The sequence below is a fragment of the Gymnogyps californianus genome, chromosome 1, assembly GCF_018139145.2.
Source record: "Gymnogyps californianus isolate 813 chromosome 1, ASM1813914v2, whole genome shotgun sequence".
NCBI lineage: Eukaryota > Metazoa > Chordata > Aves > Accipitriformes > Cathartidae > Gymnogyps > Gymnogyps californianus.
In genome coordinates, this window is record NC_059471.1 from 110,539,242 (window position 1) to 110,562,232 (window position 22,991).

At 36.6% G+C, this 22,991-nt stretch overlaps 1 protein-coding gene across 1 annotated transcript in view; it reads right to left on the minus strand.

The window, feature by feature from the left end:
* Positions 1-369: 369 nt before the first annotated feature.
* The window catches only part of LOC127024749 (multidrug resistance-associated protein 1-like), a 40,914-nt gene continuing 18,292 nt past the window's right edge, over positions 370-22,991 (minus strand). Inside the window, exons 9-27 of the mRNA XM_050909409.1 lie at positions 22,617-22,699; positions 22,433-22,504; positions 20,753-20,879; positions 19,157-19,333; positions 18,461-18,628; positions 17,192-17,378; positions 14,894-14,963; positions 13,885-13,945; positions 12,029-12,248; positions 11,388-11,542; positions 10,783-10,938; positions 9,528-9,727; positions 8,588-8,714; positions 7,088-7,189; positions 6,006-6,149; positions 5,194-5,352; positions 2,553-2,719; positions 1,345-1,539; positions 370-840 (exon numbers count right to left, since the gene is read on the minus strand). Of these exons, the coding sequence (XP_050765366.1) occupies positions 729-840; positions 1,345-1,539; positions 2,553-2,719; positions 5,194-5,352; positions 6,006-6,149; positions 7,088-7,189; positions 8,588-8,714; positions 9,528-9,727; positions 10,783-10,938; positions 11,388-11,542; positions 12,029-12,248; positions 13,885-13,945; positions 14,894-14,963; positions 17,192-17,378; positions 18,461-18,628; positions 19,157-19,333; positions 20,753-20,879; positions 22,433-22,504; positions 22,617-22,699 (2,682 nt within the window). The 3' untranslated portion in view covers positions 370-728. The remainder of the gene's footprint in view (positions 841-1,344; positions 1,540-2,552; positions 2,720-5,193; positions 5,353-6,005; positions 6,150-7,087; positions 7,190-8,587; positions 8,715-9,527; positions 9,728-10,782; positions 10,939-11,387; positions 11,543-12,028; positions 12,249-13,884; positions 13,946-14,893; positions 14,964-17,191; positions 17,379-18,460; positions 18,629-19,156; positions 19,334-20,752; positions 20,880-22,432; positions 22,505-22,616; positions 22,700-22,991) is intronic.

Sequence of the window (22,991 nt, forward strand, 5' to 3'; positions counted from 1 at the left end):
GACCTGTCCTGCTGCTGTAATTAGTACTGAGGTTTGCATTAAAATCTACTAGCAAAGAGACAGCTGCACCTGACTCCGTTTTTTCTGGGATTCTTTCACAATGTGATTTTGTAATGCTCAATTAGATGCATAAGAAGTGGTTTTCAGTTATTTGAAATCATTTTTCAGTTATTCAGAAATGGCAAGGTCAAAAGGAAAATTAAATTAATGTGGCAAGTTAATTGCCTCAAAAATTACCTAAGTATGCATGTAAATATGCATGTCCTAAAAATCAGCACCAAGGGACATCTGCCTGTGTGTCCACACAATAAGCAGTTTTCGTTTTTTATTAATTCACAATCGTAATAAGAATGTATTAACTAAATGGGCATGTCAGGGCAACTTAATTAAGTACTACTTTTTAATTAAAAACAGTGTGTGAACAGGAAGATTTATTTTTCAATCAGTCTTTACTAGTGCAACAATTAAAATATGCCATGAAAATTACTGCTTCATTATGTTGTTCCAGTGCCAATATTGATCAAAATCAGTGATTTGTATAAAATCAGAAAGTTATTTTAAGAAACCTGATCAATATATACAGATTGTAGTTGTAGTAAACAGCAGTGTTGTGACGAGCTTTTGAGTAAGCTAGTCATTTTATAACATCAGGAATGCCACATATCCCTCAACTGTTTACTGGAGTAAGGAATTCTCATCTTCATTAAGAATTCATTCATTAGTTTTCTTTATCTTCTTATCCCAGCCTCTGCAACCATTTCAGAAAAGGCACCTTTTTGTTGTAACAAATTGTGTGGTGTATCGTATTCTAGAATCCTTCCTGCATCCAGAACAAGCACTCTGCAATGCAAAAGCAGAAAGATTACAGGAAAAGAAAAACGAGCTACTCAACCGTATTTTCCAGTCCTACTACAGATATCTCTGGATAATGGGAACTCTTATTTAGAAGAAATATCATTGCACTGGGTAATTCATTGGCTTCTAAAGCTAGGAACTCCCATATTAAAAAAAGCCTTTTGAAAAATGGCATTTTTGCTTAATTGGTAAAAATTCTACAGTATAGTTCATTTACTCTAGAGAATTAAGTGGTCTTAATAGCAGCTTATACCTGTACCTTAGCAGGAAAAATATTAAATTAATTCTGTAATTAGAAGGGGGAAACAGAACACAGGCTATTGATATTTAATTAATATTGATGCTCAAGTCTTTTGTGATACCTTGGATTGTGCAGATACAAAGATACCAAGGTAAAAAGTGTTGGAGTGTAAAGTTTAGTAAGTCTGAAAACTGATGCATTTAAAGGAAGCCATTTATTTTTAAAATGGCTTACCAAAACTTACTTACCTCTCTGAATCCATGACTGTGTGTAACCTGTGGGCTATAGTTAATATTGTGCAGTTGTAAAATTCTCTTTTGATGGTGGACTGCACCAAGTTGTCTGTTTCCATGTCAACGGAAGCTGTCGCCTCATCTAGGACCAGAATTTTTGTCTTTCGTAGCAAAACACGGGCCAGACAGACGAGCTGTCTCTGCCCAACACTGTTAAAAATACATTTGAGAAGGTCAGATCAGACACACTGAGGAAGGGGAGAACAATATAAAGCTGAGATTACTGTGCAGCCTATCTGTTCTATCTTTCTTAACAATACTTCATACTTCTGAAAAGACTAGTGAAATATGTTCACCTTGTTTTGGAAGTTTTGATTTCTTCTTGCTCAGCATACCAATAATAGTTAATGCGTGACTCAAACACCTGTGGCTGAACTTTGTAGCATAAACCTAGGTTTGCCTTCAATTTCTATATTCACATTATAATGGGGACTCTGAATAAGCCAGATTGAATGCTAAACCACTTTTTAATAATGTTAAGCATGGAAGTTTGGATACTTCTATATGTTAGCTGTGGTGTATGCCTTCTAGAAACTGCCTCCTGAAAATGATCTGTCAAAAAAATTCAAGTTGATATTCAGTACACTCCATTTAAGACCTGCCCCTTCGCTGCCGAAAGCTTCGGTATTTGTCTCCTAGAGTTTAGAGTTGTTTTATTTCAAGTGTCAGCCTCCTTATATAACTATGGGTTAATGTTTTACAAGGAAAAAATGAGATGCTTTGCCTAAGCAAATAAGGCAAAGGAATAAGCTCTCTGCAGTTTTGCCTTCTTTCCAGGTTTGGTGTTTTTTGGGTTTTTTTGTTTTGTTCTGTTTTGTTGGGTTATTTTTAAATTCAAATAAATAAGCACTTTTCTATCCAAATCTAATTAGGTGGTGCATGAATTGCCCTCCCCACCTCCCACTCCTTTACACCTACTCATATACTTGAGCTGAAAATAGTCTACTTCCTTGGCTTCCCATACAGCACAGGCCATAGGACTTTATACAGTTGTGACCAGCTGGCCACCTCAAAGAAACTCGTACTACCAGAATAATTCTACTTAGAATGATGGGAGAAGTGTCATTTTTATACTGACACTTTCTGAAGTAAATTCTCTGGAAGGAACACAGAGTTTTACAGTACCAGAAAATAACTGCAATAACACTTTCTTGTTCATGTACCTGAGATTTTCACCACCTTCTGAAATCTCATGGAGGAGCTTCTTTGGGAGTGACTGGACAAAATCCTTTAAGTCACACAGTTCCAGTACCTCCCACAGTTCAAGATCAGAGTGTTTTCCAAGTGGATCCAAATTTGACTGCAGTGTCCCAGAAAACAAGACAGGGTCCTAAATAGCAACAGAATGTGAGTGCACAATTCCACCACAATCTGCCATAAATCCTTACATTAACATAGGGAACTGGGACAAATAATTTTGGAAACGAGGCTTTGCAAGGGAAATTGTAACATTTTGCAGCTGGTGGATGAAAAGACAAAAATCACGTGGGGTCTCAGTGTGCTCAGTTCTTCGTTCAGGTGAAATGTAAAGAGCAAAAGGTTTCTTATGCATTCTCTGTGCTACCGGTTCTATGGCTGACTAAAGACCTGCCCAGCACCTGGCAACTGCAACAACATACGAGTTATTCCTATTGTCAAGTTTGTGAAGCACTGGATGCTACATTCATGAGCACTGTTAAGAAAAATTAGAAGGCTATGATTATAAGTCAAATATTCTTAATTTCCTACAGGAAAGGTGACATATTCAGCAATAAGAACAAAAGCAATTATTGCATAAATGAGCATCACTAGCTTCTGTGCACTGAATACAGCAGGGAATGTCTGGAAAAGTACACGTAGACTACTACATTCCAGGATGCGTATGGGTCACATCCAGCACTTATGACTGTAGAAACAAGCATTCAGTAGTTAAGTCTAAACACTTTTTTTGGATGCACACAAAAGCCTTTTTCTTAAAAAGGCAAATTTAAGAAGTCAGTACTTGACAACATATGAATACCTGCACAGATTTACAAACAGAACTGATGTTTTTAGAGTCAGTGAACAGACACCTTGACTAAGTGCAGTCACAGTGGTTGTGACCCAATAGGTAGACTGTAAAAGGCCAACAGCATTCACTAGCAAGTTACATGCAAGCGGAACAGTGATAATTTTGAGGGAGCTAGGTGACCAAAAAGGACTGTTAAAATGGTATGAGATCTTGTGCATATTCTTCATTTAAACTTCATGTTACTTGCATTAGAACATCATTAAAGTAATTTGCAAATCTGTTCTTTAATATGCTGTTAAAAACTGTTTGTATGAGATATAGTTGACTGATCTGAAAAAGTATGTGCACACTGAAAGCTGTGGTATCTTGCCATGCCCTTTTTTCTGTCTCAGACTTTTATCTTCATCCACTTCCGTTCTCCTGACCTATGCAGTTCAACACGCCAGACTCCACCTACTCTCCACAAGCTCCAGTCTCCATTTTTCCACCCTTCCAGTTCTAGTTTCCTTGTCTGATGCCAGCTTGTTAGTTCACTGAACTTTCCTGTACCTCTCTCAATTTAGTTGCCCTGATGTGGATCCAATATACTCCATCCACAGTAAATCAGACCTGCAACTGCAGTTGAGAAAATACTGTGCAATTTACAACTGTCAGTTGTGCAGATTTGTAGAGTATTAGCTGCTTAAAACAAGAAAAATGTTACAACTGAGCATGTATGAATTGTTGTCTTTTGAAGTCCTGCAGCATAATCAAATTTGGTTTATTATTGTCATTTCTGACCCAAAAGTTATATCAAAACCTGTAAATTTATCATTCCCCTGAGCAAATATATTTCTCAAAGGAAAAGCAACCAAGGATTTGAAGGAATATATACATATTTTTTTCTATTCAGCTCATTCTTGGAAAGACTCAAGCTATTTTGGTTTAAATATTAGCCTCATCTCCATGCAGTCTATGGTAGAGACACACAGGAAATATTACCAGGGTTAAAGCTCCAGAAAAGCTAGGAAAAAAATAGACCTTCCTTTGGAAAATGTCAGATAAATTTATTATAAGTGATGTTAATATCACCCATGCACAAAAATGGTTTTATGAATGGCATTCAGGGAACATGCAAAAAGTTTTCAGGTGGCCATTAAATTTGTGTTCTAGGTTTTACTTTGTACTACAGCATTTCAACATAAATCAGTTTACCAGCATGAACACAATCCTAATGATACGTGAACTAATCTTGAGTTTCGTGCCCTGTTCTGAAGTAAGCAGGGACAGCTTTACATGACAGACCATAGCAGATTAATTTAAATACATATTACATGATTCGTGTATACACCACTTTATTCCCTACATTCTTCAGACGTAGAGTTATTTTAAAATATTTTTGCCTTCAGGTGGGACTTGAAAATACCGTATGTAGCTATACACATACAGATTCTGGAGAACATGAGTTATTCTAGCTAAGACTGTTAAACTAAACCTGGCATAATAAAACCTAATGTCATACTTGTGGTCTCCCTGTTTTGAGGCTTCTTCTATATAATTGCCAACATGCAGTTGTGACATTTTTCAGGATAGCATTATGCCAGCAGTACTGAAGATTACTGTCTAATCAAATAGCTAAGATTCTCAAAAATTTAATTCTAAAACCTGACAGGCCATAACAGAGCCTGTTTTCAAAGATCAGTAAAATTCTATTGGAGTTTTATGCCTCTGCCTCTTGGGAGCCTGTGGACTTTGGGGTTATAGTTCCTCAAAAAAAAATGAAGTGTCTTGTGTTAGTCAAAAAAAAAAATAGTTATCTCTAAAACACATCTTACCTGTGGAATAATGTTAAGATTTCCACGTAGGTCATGTAGTCCAATAGTTGATATATCAATTCCATCGATAATTATTTTGCCTTCAGATCCCTCTAGAACTCTAAACAAGCAATTTGTGAGTGTTGATTTACCAGCTCCTGTTCTTCCAACAATTCCAACCTGCAACAGAAAGTTTTCTGATAAAGACTATAACTTTCCATGCTACACATTCTATATGAAAAATGATTGGTGAATTCAGTTTCAACTTTCAGTTCAAAACTTCAGTTTCTTTCAGCAACATGCAATCCTATAGTTGGATAAAACTGTTTAAAACTCATTTTTGGAACATGTGACTCACAATCACAGCTCTCCCTCAGAAGCTGTGCAGCCTATGCCTGGTTCAGTGGGAATCCTTTCCGTTTCCCCTCCCTTTTGTCTAGCACTCCTCAGCTCAAACCAATGACTCTAAACTAGGTCTCGCTTGGTGTTCCTTGATCCCAAACCCAAAGCTGATTAGCACTAATCTGGCAGCATATTTCTCTACATAAATAATCAGCACAGTGGACAAGAGGTTTAATTTCAAATTTGGATCTTCCTTAAAACTGCCAAATCTCAGTTTCCTACAGGGATAAGAATTGCTACATAGTCGGAGGAAATACTTTTCCTTTTCTCATTTGTCTTTTCTTTAATGTCTTAGCCACTTAACATCTTCCCTGTTCAACATCATCTTGCTGTATCTAGTATTGGAGTCTCCTCATATGAAATCTTTTTGAAGTAGAAAGTTGGGAAACAGAATTTTATACTTCTGATTTATTTCTTCTTATATACAGTACCTTCTCTTTACTCTGTGTCTGAAAAGAGACATCATTCAGGGCTAAACCAAGATCCTTCCTGTACTGAGCCTTGTAGTTAACAAACTCTATTATTCCTCTATCGGGCCACCCCACTGGTGGTCTTTTTGACATTATCCACGGTGCCTGGAATTAAAACCATTGGTATTTCAGTATATGACAGTAAAAATGTTACAAGTTAATAAAAACCTTAGGAAAATTATATATATCTTTAAAAACCCCAGCAGGTTTAGGATAATTCCAATGCAATATAAGGGAAGGAGAACCTACTTTCATGAACACTGGGCAGAAACATTCCAACTGGGTTTTTTAGAGGTTTTGGTTTGGGGTTGTGGTTTTTTTAACAACATCTTATACACTCATTTAAAAAAGTAAACTCCATTTAACTGGGTAGTTGCTAATAGTCTGGTTCCATCAATTGACGGGAACTAAATTTAATCTGATGCCTAATCTCCCAGATATTTAAAATGCATATTTTATGAGAAACATTTTGTTTTAAGGAGTAGGAGAGAACAGAAAGATGTGAACAAAGGTTAAGAAACATAAACATGGGGGAAATGTAAAAGAGAATGAAGAAGTAGAAGAGAGTCTTGTTTCTGAGACAGACCAAGGCTCTTATGCCTCTGTACTTAACATGGGCACTACTTTCAGAAAAGCACCATAACAAAGGCTAATCAGTTTGAAACAAATGTCTCTCCAGACATGAGGTGAGCAACAGTTAGGGGTCTGACAGGCCTCTCTTCCTCTCTTCCCCTCTTAAAATGCTCCTCTTGGTTGCACATAACATAGAGTTCACCTCAGCTGTAGCTGCATTAGTCTTACTACAAAATCTATTGCTAAGAAGGATGCCAAGGAATTTACTGGCCAAAATAGGAATAAAACTGCTATGACTATAAATGTAATGAAGAAGCTACATATTATTCTCAATGTAAAAAAAAATGAGAAAGTATTTAATAACAAATTGCAACCTGCTATTACCACTCACCAATCTAAGTTAGTCATCTTCTATACACATAGATTAAATATTCAAGAAGAATGCTCACCATTTCAAGAAGAATGCTCACCTCTTTATCCATTTTTGCATATTCACAAACTCTTTCAATTGAAACTGCATTGGTCTCGATTTCACATGCTTTACGCACCCAAAAATTTAGACTCTGAATTATCTGGGGAAATAGTTGCATTGTAGAACGTAAAAATTTTACTCTACTAGAATACAGCATACTGACTTCAAAACTTACCCTGAATTTAATCATTTCATAAGCTGGATGCTTAATCACAAAAGCCAAAAAGTGTACAGAAAATGACGGCATGCCAAATGAACTATCACTTAGAAAATCACTGATCTCAGCATTCCTCTGAGCACTTCTTGTCTGCTTTCAGACTGCCCAATGGCTATTGTAATTTTCACTAACATAACAGCTCCAGAAATCTGAAACTACTTCAGGATCAACAGAAGGTGCACAGTAATTGTATGATATGTTGAAAGGAAAAACTTACATGGTTCATATTGTGGGTACATTATTGCACTATTCCCTAGGTAAAGTAAGCTAGCAATACTGAACAAAGAATTTGTAATGGAGATACGTATTTGGTCTACCATGTCTGCCAAATTTGTCATCATCAAGCATTGGGAATGCTTCTGCAGACAGAATTGGTAACATGGAAGTTGTCAGATATTTCCACTTCTATAGGAAAAAAGTGAGCCAAAAGAATTCTTAGAGTCAACCGGTTTGAGATGCTGTATGTAACTAAAGAATGGTGTCAATTTGACATCAGATGAAGGTGAAAAACTGTGCAGTACCTGTGACTGTCATCACCAAGTATATGATGATCTAAAGGAGATTGTTCTGTCTCTGAATAATAGAAAATGGAACTCTTGTGAGTTGGGGGTGATGTGGATATGCCATGAGAGGTAATTGTCTATATATTTTTTTGTATTTCTATTCATTAGTATCTGTCAGCGATGTTTCTGAAGCACTTACCACAGTAAGAATCTGGACACACTAGACTCCTAAGCATCACAAGATTAAAGAAACTTGGAGGCTTAGTTTGTGTATACATAATACTTAAGATTTATTTTAACTAGCAACTTATCAATACAGTTTATCTTACTTCAAGACACATTTCAAATGTGGCTCTCATGTATTACTTTTACAAGGACAATGCCAAAGTAAATGATTTTATTAAACTTTTACGTAAGCATTCCTACATAAGATTCAGTAAGTGGACAAGAACAAGAAATCAAATATGAAGTATAGTTGTAGATGACTAGGCTTCTTATTTGGTTTAACAAAACACTTAAAAATAAACCATGCCTAGTTTCATTAACTTGATTTTTAAATATGTTTTAATAATTATTATTTCATCTAAATTCAGAAGTGGAAAATAATTAATGTGAAGCTTCCCAGAATTACTGGAATTCAAAGGAAAACTCTGTTCTGCCCTTGGGATTTAGTCTCACTGATGCCACTGTGTATATTCACCTACTCAACTTCATTGTATGTATTCTTTCCTTTTCATATGCAAAGTGGTAGCAGCAAAAAATTTATAACATTACTTACATTTAGAGCATAGGATATTGATAAACCCACTGTAGAAGAACTCACTGTATTTCCAGCCAGTACTACAAACAATGCAGCAAAGAACACCATTAAATTTCCCAGAAATTCAAGCCTGACAGATAGCCACCTGTAGTAAATCAAGGCAAAGAAAAAAGTGAATTACCTACAAAAATTTTTATAGTATAGTGACTCTTTGAGATCATTATATTAGCAATTTACCCACTTTACAAAAGAGATAAGTACTATCATTCCCATTTTACAGATGGACTGGGGAGGGAATATGACATATCTAGAACTGGTAGCACCATTAAAAACAAAATGCAGGTCTCAACTCCTGGCTAGTGCTTCCTTCACTCCTCACACTGCTTTCCTACTCTTCCTATCTGGAAAAGATTCAGGTATATGACTGAAAACCAGAACTGAAAATCTTTTTGCTAATCTCTGCCTGTAACTGAACTGAATCACAAAGGAAGGAGAGGAAATGGACTTATTTCCTTAAACCCAAGATTCCACTCGCAAGACCTACCTGGTGCCTGTAGGTACAGACACCAGGTTACTTCCACATGAACTACTGAAATATAAATTCGATTTGTTCATAAACTTGTAAGAGGAACTGTTAGTTGAAATGTAGTACAGTCCATGCTTATGACCTATGGTAAACTTTTAAACTTTTTTTTTCTTTTCTTTTTTTTTTTTTTTTAATATTATCATCCCAGATAGCATGTGCATATTTTCTATAAACCTGCTAGTTTCTGGTACATAAAGAAGAAATCATCCTAATGCTTAGACATAATCTATGCATTCATTACAAAGAGTGGTGGATAAATTGCTCTTGTCCTTCTGTTTCTCAGTGGGTCTACTCTGACTAAAGGTAAACGCTTAGTTGTGGAATTCTACAGAAGAAGGTCTCAGTCACAGATGCGGAACTGCTGTAAAGTACCTGTTTGAGATAACGTTGTTGTAGAAGCAAACTAAGTTCTCATACACAACATCATTATTTTTTCTAATGAATCTCTCTTGGTGGCCAAATGCTCGAATTGTTGATCGCCCTAAAAGAGTCTCACTGAAGTGGGAGATCACAGGAGAATGCGATGCTCCTGCTAGCCGTCGAATTTGTCGTGAACTCGCTATGTAGTATCGCTAATAAAACAGTACAGACAAAATAGACATTTTAAGTTCCTACAGTTTCTTTTACATTGTTTAAAATATTTGCCGTATTTATTTCCAGTTAAGTAATCTGTTAAGTAATTCCTGTAAATTTTGAATACGAAAAAGTTTAAAGTGTCTACACAGAAAAAAAGCTATTCACAAACAGTATAGAAAAAAAAAATCTGTCTCTTGGGACACACCAACATTGTAATGCTGACATAACTGAAATATATAAATCACTGGCAAGGTTAAAATAAGAGAACATTATTTCCAAATTCTATAGAAAATGTACTATACCACAAGAGGTGTGTAACAACCAACTAAAACTTCTATGTAAACTTTCAAATTAGAATGTGCTACTTCTTTCTCAGATGAAAGTCAGCCTTTATTTCTTCAATGTAATGATGTCTGTATTTAAATGCCTTAGCAGAGACTGAATCCAGGCACTCTTTTCCTTCCTCTATATTCTTATTTTAAGAATCTTTTAAGGTCTTTAATCGCAGACCATACTTGGAGCATCAAGAAACAGGAATGCAGCCATTAGTCTTTCTGAAACATTACTTTTTGGTTTCTCAGTAACGTAACTGACACTCTAGACAAAAAGTAGCACAGGTAGTTTAGGCATCATTCTATTTTACATCTGCTGTTTCAGGGTTACCCTTCAACTTTTAACTTTCACTATAATATACATCCCATTTTTTCAGGTAACTTCATCAAATTTCTTGGTGGGATCTATATCAATATTGTATCTTCCTAAGAAAAAGGAAAATATAAAGAGAAAAATGTAAGTTGTCAAAAGTTCCCAAGCATTACAGGATATATTCAAGAAGTGTTCTAATTTCCTTTTAAGAAGCCTGAAGATTTTTTTCTGTAGAAACACAATTCTGTTCTGTAGAACACAATTTCAGATGTGTTCTGTATATATATATATATATGTTTGGGGTTTTTTTTCACAATAAGGAATAATTTAAGCCTGTATCCTTGATTGTTTTGGATATTTCATCCACATACATCTAGAAATCCTTATAAAAGCTTAATGCACTTACTTGGATAGTAAAATAAAAGTATCCCAGGGGAATAACTACCACTATGAATAGTGGTGAGGCAGATGTGATAACTAGAATGGTTCCAATAACATCTAGTGTACAATTTAGCCAAGTTCGTAAGTAGTAATGGAAACGTAAGTCCACTATAAATAAGTCCTGTAACAATGCACAGAAGAATCAAGATTTTGTGAGTAAATTCCACTAAAAACTTCGAGCAAGCATCCTTTAAAAATGGAATCAAACTAAAATATCTTCAATAAAAATTAGTAGGATCCCCCCTGATTATATCCTAATGAAATGTATTCATATATCATTATTATTTGTCTAAAAGTGAAATAGACATAATAGCTTTTAGACTACTCATGGTATGTCAGAGAACAGGCTCAGAGTGTGTGAAGTCAAAAAGAGACAGCTCTTGCTGATTTGTAAGAAAATCGCTTGAGATGGTTCTTTAAGTTTTTATGCACTGAAACAGCTTTCTATTGCTAGATATTGCACTGACTTTGATATCTTTAATTTTTCAACAATACTAAACGGAATTAAATCTGTAGTCACTCAAGCTTCATTTTCATAAAATGGAAAATACGCATGAGTTTTCCCTTTACCTTTGTGAATCTATTGATGATCTGACCAACTGGATTAGTTTCAAAATGCTGAAGAGGAAGGTGCAATACATTGTCTAACAGCTGATGATGCAATGCCCGAGAAGCACACAGGGATCCCCTGGTGAGCACATAAGCACCACAGCAAACGAGAAGACCTTGTGAATGGATAAATTAAAAAACAGTATGAATGGCTGGGGAGGGAAAGGAGATGGAGCTTGTTTCTGTCACTGTTTTCTACCACAGTGAGCAATCCAACAGTTGCACTTCATATCTTAGTTTTACAAATATACATATTTGTATTTTGTTGATACATCTTACTACTTCATAAGTATGTTTTTCCTGCAATTAAGTCCGTCATGCTAGCGTGCCACCACACATCAACACTGATTTCCTTCCTCACTGAGATGCCAACATAACTTCATTAGGTTACACTTGGATGTTCCAAGAATTCACAGAAGTATCATAATCATTTTTTTCTACATGTCTGTATATCTCTTCTCCTCTCCCCAAGTTAAACTATTATACTGTGTTGCATACAATTCTGTTTATGAAACAACCAGCATTATTTCTTTACTAATACACATTCAGGCAGATCAAACTTGGCAAATGGTGAGAAAACAGTCATAAATGCTCATCCTTGCCTTGTATGAATCCCAGAAGCCCATAGATACGAAGTTTATAGTTTTGTGATGGTTTCCACTCTGTGAAATCACTAACTTTTGCTGTTTCTGCAGTCCAGGTGCTAAGCCATAGATTTTGTCCAATGGCTAGTGCATTTTGTCCTAAATATGCAGCTATGGTTAGCCACATCCATTGCCAGTTGAAGGCTTGGAGGTATTTCAAAACAACTGACATTTTCATCTAAATGTACAAAAAAAAAAAGAATATATAAAAAAAGGAGTTACTCTTAAAATCATTACCATTGTTGAAGGCAAATACACATTATATAATGGGAATTGGATACATTCAATTCAGAATAAATCTAAAGAATTTCTTAATTAAATCTGATAACTTAGGTATATAAAATCATACTGTAAAAAGGTTTCCTCTCCTACTACACTCTGCTCTTTAATGATACATATCATAGGCATTCTTGCTTGTGACACTTTCCAGTGTCAGACTTAAAAAGCCTTACATATGTAGATTATACAAAACAAACAAACAAACAAACCAAAAACCCAACCAACCAACCAACCAACCAACCAACCAAGAGTGCAATTCCTGGGCAGTTTGTATGAAGCAAATCTTACTCCATTCATCAATGGAACTAGAAACTTTAGAACTGCCGCTCTGGGCTACTGGAGCCAAGGAAATTAGTGTCAGCAGGAGAGAGTTCTCATCCTTGGTGTAGATGAGGACTAATGGGGCCCAACTTAGCTAGTCCACTTCAAAAGTAGAACTGGTAGGAGCAGACTCATGACAGATTCTTGGATTTCATTACAGGGTCTGGAGTGAAATGAGCTCTCGTTGGCACAAAATCTTTGGTCTCTTCTGCAAACTCATTTTTTTCAAGGGCCTATTTCTACCATCTTGCTAGAAACTCATACCTTCTTCCCCCCCCACCCCCCCGTCCTGGTTTTGGCTGGGATAATTTTCTTCGTAGTAGCTGGTACAGTGCTGTGTTTTGGGTTTAGTGTGAGAATAATGTTGATAACATGCTGATGTTTTAGTTGTTGCTAAGTAGCGCTTATCCTAAGTTAAGGATTTTTCAGTTTCCCATGCTCTGCCAGCAAGCAGGTGTGCAAGAAGCTGGGAGGGAGCATGGCCAGGAGAGCTGACCCGAACTAGCCAAAGGGATATTCCATACCCGTTCATATTCCATAGAACGTCATGCTCAGTATATCAACTGGGGGGAGTTGGCTGGGAGGGCCAGATCACTGCTTGGGCATCAATCAGCGGGTGGTGAGCAATTGCATTGTGCATCACTGTTTTTTTTTTACCTTGAGTTCTTTTTTTTTTTTCTTTTTTTTTGGGGGGGGGATAAGAACAGTTCTTATTTTAATTAAACTATAGCTTCCCAGGAAGTTTTGACCTTCTCCACACTCTGTTTCACTTGTTCTTTTCTCTCTCCGTAGCAACTGGCAGATCTTTTTTAATGGAGACTGCAGAAAGTGTGCTTCTAACATAAAACAATACTGCAGCAGTATTACCATGCAAAATTTCTAGTCTCTGCTCCAGCACACAGGTATTTAAACTTCCTAAAGGTTAGACAGACAGTGTTTTTCTAACAGAGGTAAAAGCTTTTTTAATCTTCTTCTTTCTGAAATATGCAAACCAGACTGGACCTAGATGTAATATGAAATACAGCCAGTAGCAGATCATCAAAATAGAAAATCTCAGACTACATACTTAAAATTTGGTAAAAACCTGTAAGACTTATTTTTAATTCAATAATGAGCTGTCAGGCAACCTTAACAAGAAACAGAAAACTGCAACAGCAAAAAAATACATTTTTATAAAAACAAATGTCAAAGCCTTTTCTATTAGTGATACTTACGCCACCAGTGGCAACATTTTCTTTATTGTTAGTGAGTATTTTCCATTGATCAAAGGAAGAACTGCAAACAAGAAACACTTTCAAATCTTCTTGTGAATCATCATACAAAGAATATACCCATTTATTCCTAAGCAAAAATGGATACTGTAAAATCTTGTAAATTTTTCCTATGGAGACATGAACTGTCCTCAGCTGTTCTATTTTTGTTGTTAGAATAACATTATGGTCAGAAGACAACACTAGGTATGGCCTTTTCATATCTTGTATAATTACATGTAGATAAAACTGAGCTTGCCCTGCATAGGCGCCAGCTAGAGATGTAAGACCACCCTTTTCTGAGGCATATAAGTGTGGTGCAGCTTGGGTCTCAGCCCTTGTCTGGGTTCAGGATTAGGGCTTACTATTTGACACATCCAATTCTACTACTTCTAGACCAGGGTGGTTAAGCTTAAGTGTCCTGCATTGTCTGAACTTGCTAGTTCAGAGTCTTTTCTACTTCATCTTTGCACTATCTTCTAGCACTGCAAATATACCACTACAGTGCTTTACAAATTGATCTAGGAGGTCATTCAACTATTTGAAAGCCCAGAAGTTTTCTTAAAGGTGGAAAAAGACAAATCAATGTTACAGGGGAAAAACAAAGAGCATAAACAACTTGTTAATACACCAAGAAGTCAAATTGCTGCCACAGAATTGTGGGTGCATCCACATCAGTTGGTCTTCTGAAAGTCCCCTTCATTCCTGCTTAATGTACTTTGGCTCACACAGTGAAGTAGCCCATGAACTGGACCTCTTGAACTCATGCAGCACATTAACTGGATTTCTTTTGTATAAAGTGAAACCAGAAGATGAGCTCCAGATACACACTCTCCAGCCAACTGCTAATGGGCATTCAGGCTTAACCCATGTTTACACAGTGAAGCACAGTGGCACAGCCTTCAGCACTTAGAGTTGTTCTAGCATTGCATCAATTAAGCAATGGCTAATTTTTTTTTTTTTTAATACTTACTCTTTATGTTTCAGCAGTTCTCTTTGTTGCAGATTCCTGCCCAGTTGGCCCTCTTCTTTTGAAGAACTCACTATAATGGAAAAAAATAGAAAAATCTTTTCAGTACTATACCATGAGTAGACAGGTACAGTACAAGAAGCTAGAAATAAAAACTGGGGACAAAATGATGAATGGGGATACTTTATGGACTCCTTAAGTTGACCTAGTCTTGGGACAGCTGCTACACAAGACAGACACATTTATGACCAAATGCTAGAACTGTGACAGCAGGTAAATCTCCCCCATGAGCCTAGAGTCTCTTTGAAATTCCATTCTTGCTTAGTGAAAGTATCACTATCCCTGCAAATATTAACACTAGTGTTTATCTCGAAGTATTCTTGCATCATGGCTGGAAAATTGAGCTTGCTGGTTCTTTGTGTGCTAATGAAAGGAGTCAACACTTTTTTCTTCCAGGAATGGATTTTTTTCTTCTTTTTCATATTTTATGTTATTTTTGTCAACAGACCTGTTAAGACCAAGATATGTTTTCTACATCTATCCATCCTGCTGAATGTACCTCTGCTGCATAATTTTGTATATCACAACACATTGCATGCTGTTTCTTCTCATTACTTTGGTTGCCTTTCCCTCTCTTTATTATTCTTCATGAATAATACATGTTTCCTTACACAGCTACCTCACACTTTCATCCCAACACAGCTAACTCAAGACTGCCCACTGCTGCCCTTTGCAAATTTGCTGTCCTGTCTTTCCACTCCTTCCTGTCAAACCCCAGCAAATATTTGAGAGTGCTGGCTCCAGTATAGGGCCTGAATTAATAAGCCCACCAGACTCTGCATTGTACTTACTACAGGCTCAATTTAGAGTTGCTAAGCTAACTGGAAACCAGCATTATAAACATCTGCAGTCACTTATCTGTTACAGGACTCTTCTCTGTCATGTTGAGAGATTACTTCTCTCAATATTAAATAACCACAATTAATCTCCTCCTGAAGTACATGATGAAAACAGGTCAAACAGACTGCATTGTGAATGTAGCTATTTCTTTCCCACAGCTCTATAAAAAGCACACATTGAAGAACTCAGATACAGAAGTGTCGTGGTTTAACCCCAGCCAGCAACTAAGCAACATGCAGCTGCTTCCCCCTCCCCCCTCCCAGTGGAGTGGGGAGGAGGAAAAAAAAAAAAAAGTAAAACTCATGGGTTGAGATAAGAACAGTTTAATAACTAAAGTAAAATAAAATACACTACTAACTAGTAATAATAATAATAATATAATAATTGTAATGAAAAGGAATATAACCAAAAAAAGAGAGAAATAAAACCCAAGAAAAGACAAGTGATGCACAATGCAATTGCTCACCACCCGCTGACTGATGCCCAAGCAGCAATCCACCCCTCCCAGCCAACCCCCCCCGTTTATATACTGGGCGTGACGTTCCATGGTATGGAATATCCCTTTGGCTAGTTCAGGTCAGCTGCCCCGGCTATGCTCCCTCCCAGCTTCTTGCACACCTGCTTGCTGGCAGAGCACGGGAAACTGAAAAGTCCTTGGCTTAAGATAAGCGCTACTTAGCAACAACTAAAACATCAGAGTGTTATCAACATTATTCTCACACTAAACCCAAAACACAGCACTGTACCAGCTACTAAGAAGAGAGTTAACTCTGTCCCAGCCGAAACCAGGACAAGAAGTAAGTTGAGTCCCAATCCATGTGAATGATTTGTAAGTATGCTTTTTTAGGTACGACGCAGTATTTGTTTGTTTATGCTGTCTACTTGTTGGCTGGATGTATTTCATAAGAGTACTAAAAGTTTCATTTATTTTTTTCTCCTACAAATGGACCATATTCTCCTACTCCTTCTGCTGTGCTCCATGATTACAGCAGTCTAAGGTGATGGAAATGGGAAGCATCCAATATAAAACAGGACATAATAGTTGACACTGCAAGATTAATTTGAAATGTCCATAAGTTATTTATTGGGTGATAAATCTTTAGCAGAATCAGGTAACTTTACCAGGTAATTAATACAGTATGTAGAAGTAGAAAACAGCGGCATAAGGTGGCTTTATCATACATTCATTAGTTGAAAGACTAAACCATTTGATCTCAAGACATTAAAGCCTGAATTTTTTTCAGTTTATAACCTATAATTCTATACCACAACATAGACAGGAATGCTCTACATTTTCCAGCAATTATTCTATTCATTTCCAGGAAGGGGAGGAGGAATATTTTGAGAAGCTTGAATGAAAAGAAAAAATACCAAGCAAACACAGTATACAAATTTTCTCACCTTCCATTGGGGTTGTCTCTTCACTTGTATGCTCTGCACTGAAGACTTGAATAAGCTCAGCAAAATTAGCCCTCTTTGAAATGAGTTCTTGGTAGGTCCCCATTTGACTTATTCTGCCCTCTTCCATTACTATTATAAGATCAGTGTGAGGCAGGAGCGTTAGGTTATGGGTCACCAATATACGAGTCTGAAACACAATGTTTTCCATTTTACCATATAAATACAAAGCGTATATTAAAAGTAGGCATTATATTATGATAGCTGGAATTGCATAATGGAATTTTTCTGGGATTTTGCTCATTTACTTGTCTACCTTATTATTATTATTGTTATTTATCGCCTACTTTACTACATTACTCTTTTAATTGCTGATTATAATGTCAAACTTTATGCTTATAGCTACTTGCTATTACTTGTACTTACCTGTTTCTTAATGTGTATCTTCTGTTCAGGAATGGTTTAGATTAGGTTGTAAAGAGAAGCGGTAGATACTACAGCTTTTAATATACTACGTGTAGTTTAATAGTCTCAATATTAAAATCTGCTTACAAGTCTACCATTACTAGAGTTCTTGATTCTGCCAGATACTTATAACCCATGGAGCAGGTAAATTAAGAAAAGGGAGAAGGGAGAGGGGGAAAGTGAAAGACATTTACCTTATAGTAAGTAACGTATTCATAATAGTAAGTATTTCATAGTAATACATGTGTTTTGCAGGCATCAGCCAGTGGGAATAATCTGTACTAATTCATAACACTGAGGAGAGATTTTTTACAAGCTATCTTACCTTCCCACATAAACAGTTTTTAAATGGGAGAATCTATTCTTTCCAATTCCACTTTCCCCTAGGAATTTCTTTGTTCAACATGAAGCCTTTCTTTCTATAACCTATACTGGCTATAACATATTCACTGCAGTGAGGCATCAAGAGTGACCACAAAGGGCTCCACCCTGCCTCCTATATGCAGATCACAGCACTCCTCAAAAACTGCCAGTAAAGAAGAAATGAGCAAATATTATATGAATCTTTCAGACTCCCAGGTCAGGCCAGCTCTCAATCTTTTTTTCAGTCTGTGCTATGTCTACCCAAAAGGCTTCAAATTGGCACAATCAGCTGTGCTTTTTATTTAGCCTCTTTATTCAGAATAATTTTCATCAACACACTAGGTAAGAGATGAGCTTTTGCAGAATGACTGGGACTTTTACTGTGTCTGTTGTATTGTACAAAGCAGTTCATCCCCAAATTGAAAGGAAGCCACCCTACTTTACCTTGCTTTTTAGGAGACCTGAAGGGCCAATTAGCTTCTCAAAAAGATGTTTCCCAACATGCACATCTACAGCAGACAGGGGGTCATCCAGAAGATACAAGTCAGCATTGCTGTACACAGCCCTAGCGAGACTCACTCTCTGCTTCTGCCCTCCACTTATATTGACACCCTAAGAAAAGAAAGCCAAAATAATCCACATTTAAATATGAAATACTAAAGAAGACCAGTGTATCACACTCAGTCTTGTAATTATTTTTTTCAGGTAATCAAAGTAAATTTTATACTAGATATGAAAATAGAAAGGTAACATTCGGATTTTCAAGTAATTAGAGCAAAGTTTGGGCTCTGTTGATTAAAATCCCACTCCAAAATGGGCAAATGCAAGGTACTTTGGAAAATTAAAAAATAACTTTTATTTACAGTCATACAGGCATTTTTACAGTGTAGAGGAAACCCCTGGAGAACAGGACAGGGCTGACTCAAACTTCTGTATAGAAAAGAGCCATTTTAAAAATTAATAAGAGTTCAGAGCTGGAACAGAAGTTAAGTTCAAAGTAAGCTAAGTAAGGAGATGGGCTAGATGTACTTGGCTAAGCACTGATTAGTCATCAGTGTAAATTATCAAATAGATAATATATAAAAACATAAAAGCCATAAGTTAATTTATTGCATCATTTCTGACATGTCAAATTCTCACCCTTTCTCCAATCTCTGTTTGGTCTCCATTCGGTAACTGTTCCAAATCTGGCAGTAAAGCACAAGACTCTAAAACAAGTTCATAGTATGGCCTATTTAGATTTGCACCAAAGAGAATATTTTCCTGTAAACTGTCATTTTGAATCCAAGCCTGCTGAGAAACATATGCCACTGAACCCTAAAAAGAATTGAAAACAATTTTTTTACTTGGGCTTTCTGAACACAAAAAATAGCATTTAAAAATACATTTGAAATTCCAGCTTTACCTCAAAGTAACCAGTAATTACTTCCAAAACTTGAGCATTATTAAACTGTTAAAATTTTGACTAAGTCAGGTAATAAAAACAATCTGTTGAATATGCCTGTATAACAGCTTGCCTATAATTGTTATAAGAGCACATACTTTAAATAAAACTGTCAGAGTTGGGACACATATTGAGCAAAGTCTTTCAGGGAAAGATCTCAGTGACAAACAGGCATCCGTATAAGCTTTATATGCAGCAAAATGGGTCTGTATTAGGTATATATCAAAATACAGTTTGATTGTTTGTATTTTTACATAACATGCTGTGGAGTGTGTCAGCCATTAGAAATCAAGGTTACCAGATAGGAATGATAACTGGAAATGCTCCTAGATCTTTTCTTACATTAAGCTACATGCCCAGTGAAAATCTATTAATTTTACAACAAATTGATAGTATAGATACACTTGTTGAGTATATGCCTTCCTTATTAGATTCTACACAGCTGATCTCTTTCCCATTAATTACTACTCTCAGATTTGGAACACCTCAACTTCATATTCTTCCCCCGTCCCCCAACAGTGCCAGGATACTGTACTAGATTTCCAAAGGAGTGGATTCTTGTTCAACACTTATTTTCAAGGCCGAGACACTTTTTTAACATTGCCATATCCACTTGTAACCAGATTAACCAGTATCGTGTTTATCCATTGATATTTATTGGCTCAAGCACTGTAGTCTGTCATCAGAAGTTAACTTCCTCCATATCTATAACCTATAAAAAACTTCCCTAAACTCTATTCTGTGATGGAGACTTTCATTGCTCTATGTAACTACAAGAGAAGTTAAGCTACAGGGTTTCCTATCACTAGGAGAGCCAGCACCTTAATTCCATCTGTGCCTAAAGTTCAACTTTTCCCTCTGTTTCCATATCCTGTATCTTCTCTACACATAAGCTGTTGCAAGGAAGTTGATCATCTTCTACAACAGTTTATGACTGCTCCAAGTGGGTCATGTTTGTACAGCTGTTCAAAACCAGCAACCATTAGATGTTTAGGCTCAATATATGACTTAAACACTCATGATTTTTGCACTGAATTATATAGCTTATAAGAAAATGAATGAAAATAGCTTTGCAATCACTTAGGTTGAAAACAAAGAGAAACTGTTACACTGTTAACAAAGTGTCACTGTGTTACTTTTCTTTGAAGATTTAAGAAGCTGGAGCTACCCTTGCCAGTATTTCTACAACCATAAATAGTTGAGGAGGAAAAACTGCAGTTTCAAAAGCAGTTCTGCTTAATTTAGGTATTGAGGAGTGGGCAGGGCAGGGGGACACGGACAGACAATCTTACTCTTCTCTGAACTGTTCCTTCAAGTTTCTCCATTTCTCCAAGAACAGCAGAAAGAAAAGATGACTTTCCAGATCCAACCTGTCCCACAACAGCAACTAAGGAGCCTTCAGGAATGCTGACACTCAAGCTGGAAATATTGAGGAAGACAAATTAGTTATCCTCTTTGTAAATACTCCATCATGTATGTGTTGTGGTCACTGTAAGAAAAATACTCTATTTTACCCTCAGAATGATGAGAAACTAGTACTTCAGTTTGCACATCTTTTGACTATGTACTGTTCAGAAACTTGCAGTAATGACTTTAAGTATAACTTTATTTGTCTGCAAGTTAAGAGGTTGTGCTTTCAATACAATAAAATCAAATGGGAGACAGTCTAACCAATAAGTGATTTTATCGTATTCTTCTTAGGCCTGTGGTTCACTTTCTGCCTTACTCTGACAATTAACTGCTAGACTTCTCATGTAGCATCTACTGTAGCCAATGTGTGATCCCTCTTAAGAAAAAAAGTAGCTGTTTGGGTAAATAAAAGCTGCCCTTCATAATCTGCATATTTTGCTGTCAAAATAAGTACAATATGTACTCATAAACTTTAGCGTACAAGGAGAGCCACTTGCTGTATCTGTATTCTATGCTATCTGGATCTAAGTGTGTTCTGATTTGAAGGCCCTATTCTAAGATAAGCATAGTCCCTTCAGACTGGAGCTTCAAGCACAAATCAGGTAGAGAAAGACTGTACCCAGAGACTATACCAGACTTTAATGAAGTCTGTATATGAAACTGAAGGCCACTCATACCTGGATACTATATTGCAGGCTATGGTGGCTGAGATGTGGACGCTCAATACCATGTTATGGGAAGTGATCCCCCCAGCCCTGAGAGGAATAGAGTAGACAGTGTGGTGAGAGGGTTAGGCTGGGTGGGTTGTAACCTCTTCAGCTGCCTTAGTAAAAGTTAACAGCAGTATAGCGCTTATCAAATAGGCTCTTCATTCCACTCCAGAGCTCAGTTACTCCACTTTCTTACTAACCCTCCAATGTGTTCACTGCGTAGCAGTTTAAGCATAGCTGAATTTACACCTAAGAAATACCTTGTTAAGAAATGACAAACAAAAAGAGGGGTGTTTTCAGGCAAGAGAGACCACTGTGAGAAAAGCAAACTTTTTGTTTGTTTGTTCTTTCCAAAGGAAGCCACAGCCCAATTTTAAGATCAGTATTCAATGCAAGGCTGCATAAACTACTTTAGCTTACCTGTAAGCAATATAAAATGCTACATCGACAAAAGGGCATCTTGCCAGTTAATGCTCCCCAAAATGCAATTCAGGAAAAATTGATACTGCAATTAAATCTCCCTTGTGCAAACTGAGGGGAGAGGTGGTAGGAAAGAAGGAATGAAGAAGGAAGGAATGAAGAAGGAAGAAGAGCACTGGCTTCCCATCACGCTTACACAGTGCTGTGTTGGGGAACATGCACTTTTATGTGGTTCCTCTTGGAGCATCAGGGAGACCAGGTCAGATTTGACTTCCCATCACATGGGATACTCTGGAAACAATAATTTATGTTCTTTTTGGCATGTAACATCATGAGCTAGTCTGAATCAGAATACATTAAACCTGAACAAAATCTCTATAGACATCACATTCTGCCAAAGGAGCTCATAAAAATAAGTAAGACATATCTTACTTTTTTAAGACTGGCAGGCCATTTTTTTCCCAGCGGAAAGAAGCACCAATAAACCCAACAGCATGATCTGTTGCAGTAAAGAAAAAAGAGCAAAGAGTTGCTAATCCATCCCCTCAGTTGAGTTTCTTAATGATCATCCATATAAACTCATGACCAACTAAAAATTAATAACTACTGCTTACTTCCACTGTAGTTTGTATTGACATCCTCAAGGTTAAGATCCTCAGCACACAGAAAATCCTCTAAACGGCTCAGAGAAACTTTAGTCTGCAAGATAAATGTATATATATCTAATATTTATAACATGCCTGTGCTCCCTAAATTTTTAAATAATATTTAAAAAGTTCTAGATAATACGGAAAAACATATTCCTTGTCTTATTTGAAGATAGACAAAAAAGGTGTTTAGGTATTTAAAAATTATTTTCCTTAAAGTAGTAAACAATCTAGAGTCATAAATAAGTGTATTTTTTTCCTGAGGATCTACTGCTTGGTAGTTATAAAGTAACAGAGCATGCTTGACATATCCAATGTTAGAAGATATAGTTAATCCTTGAATG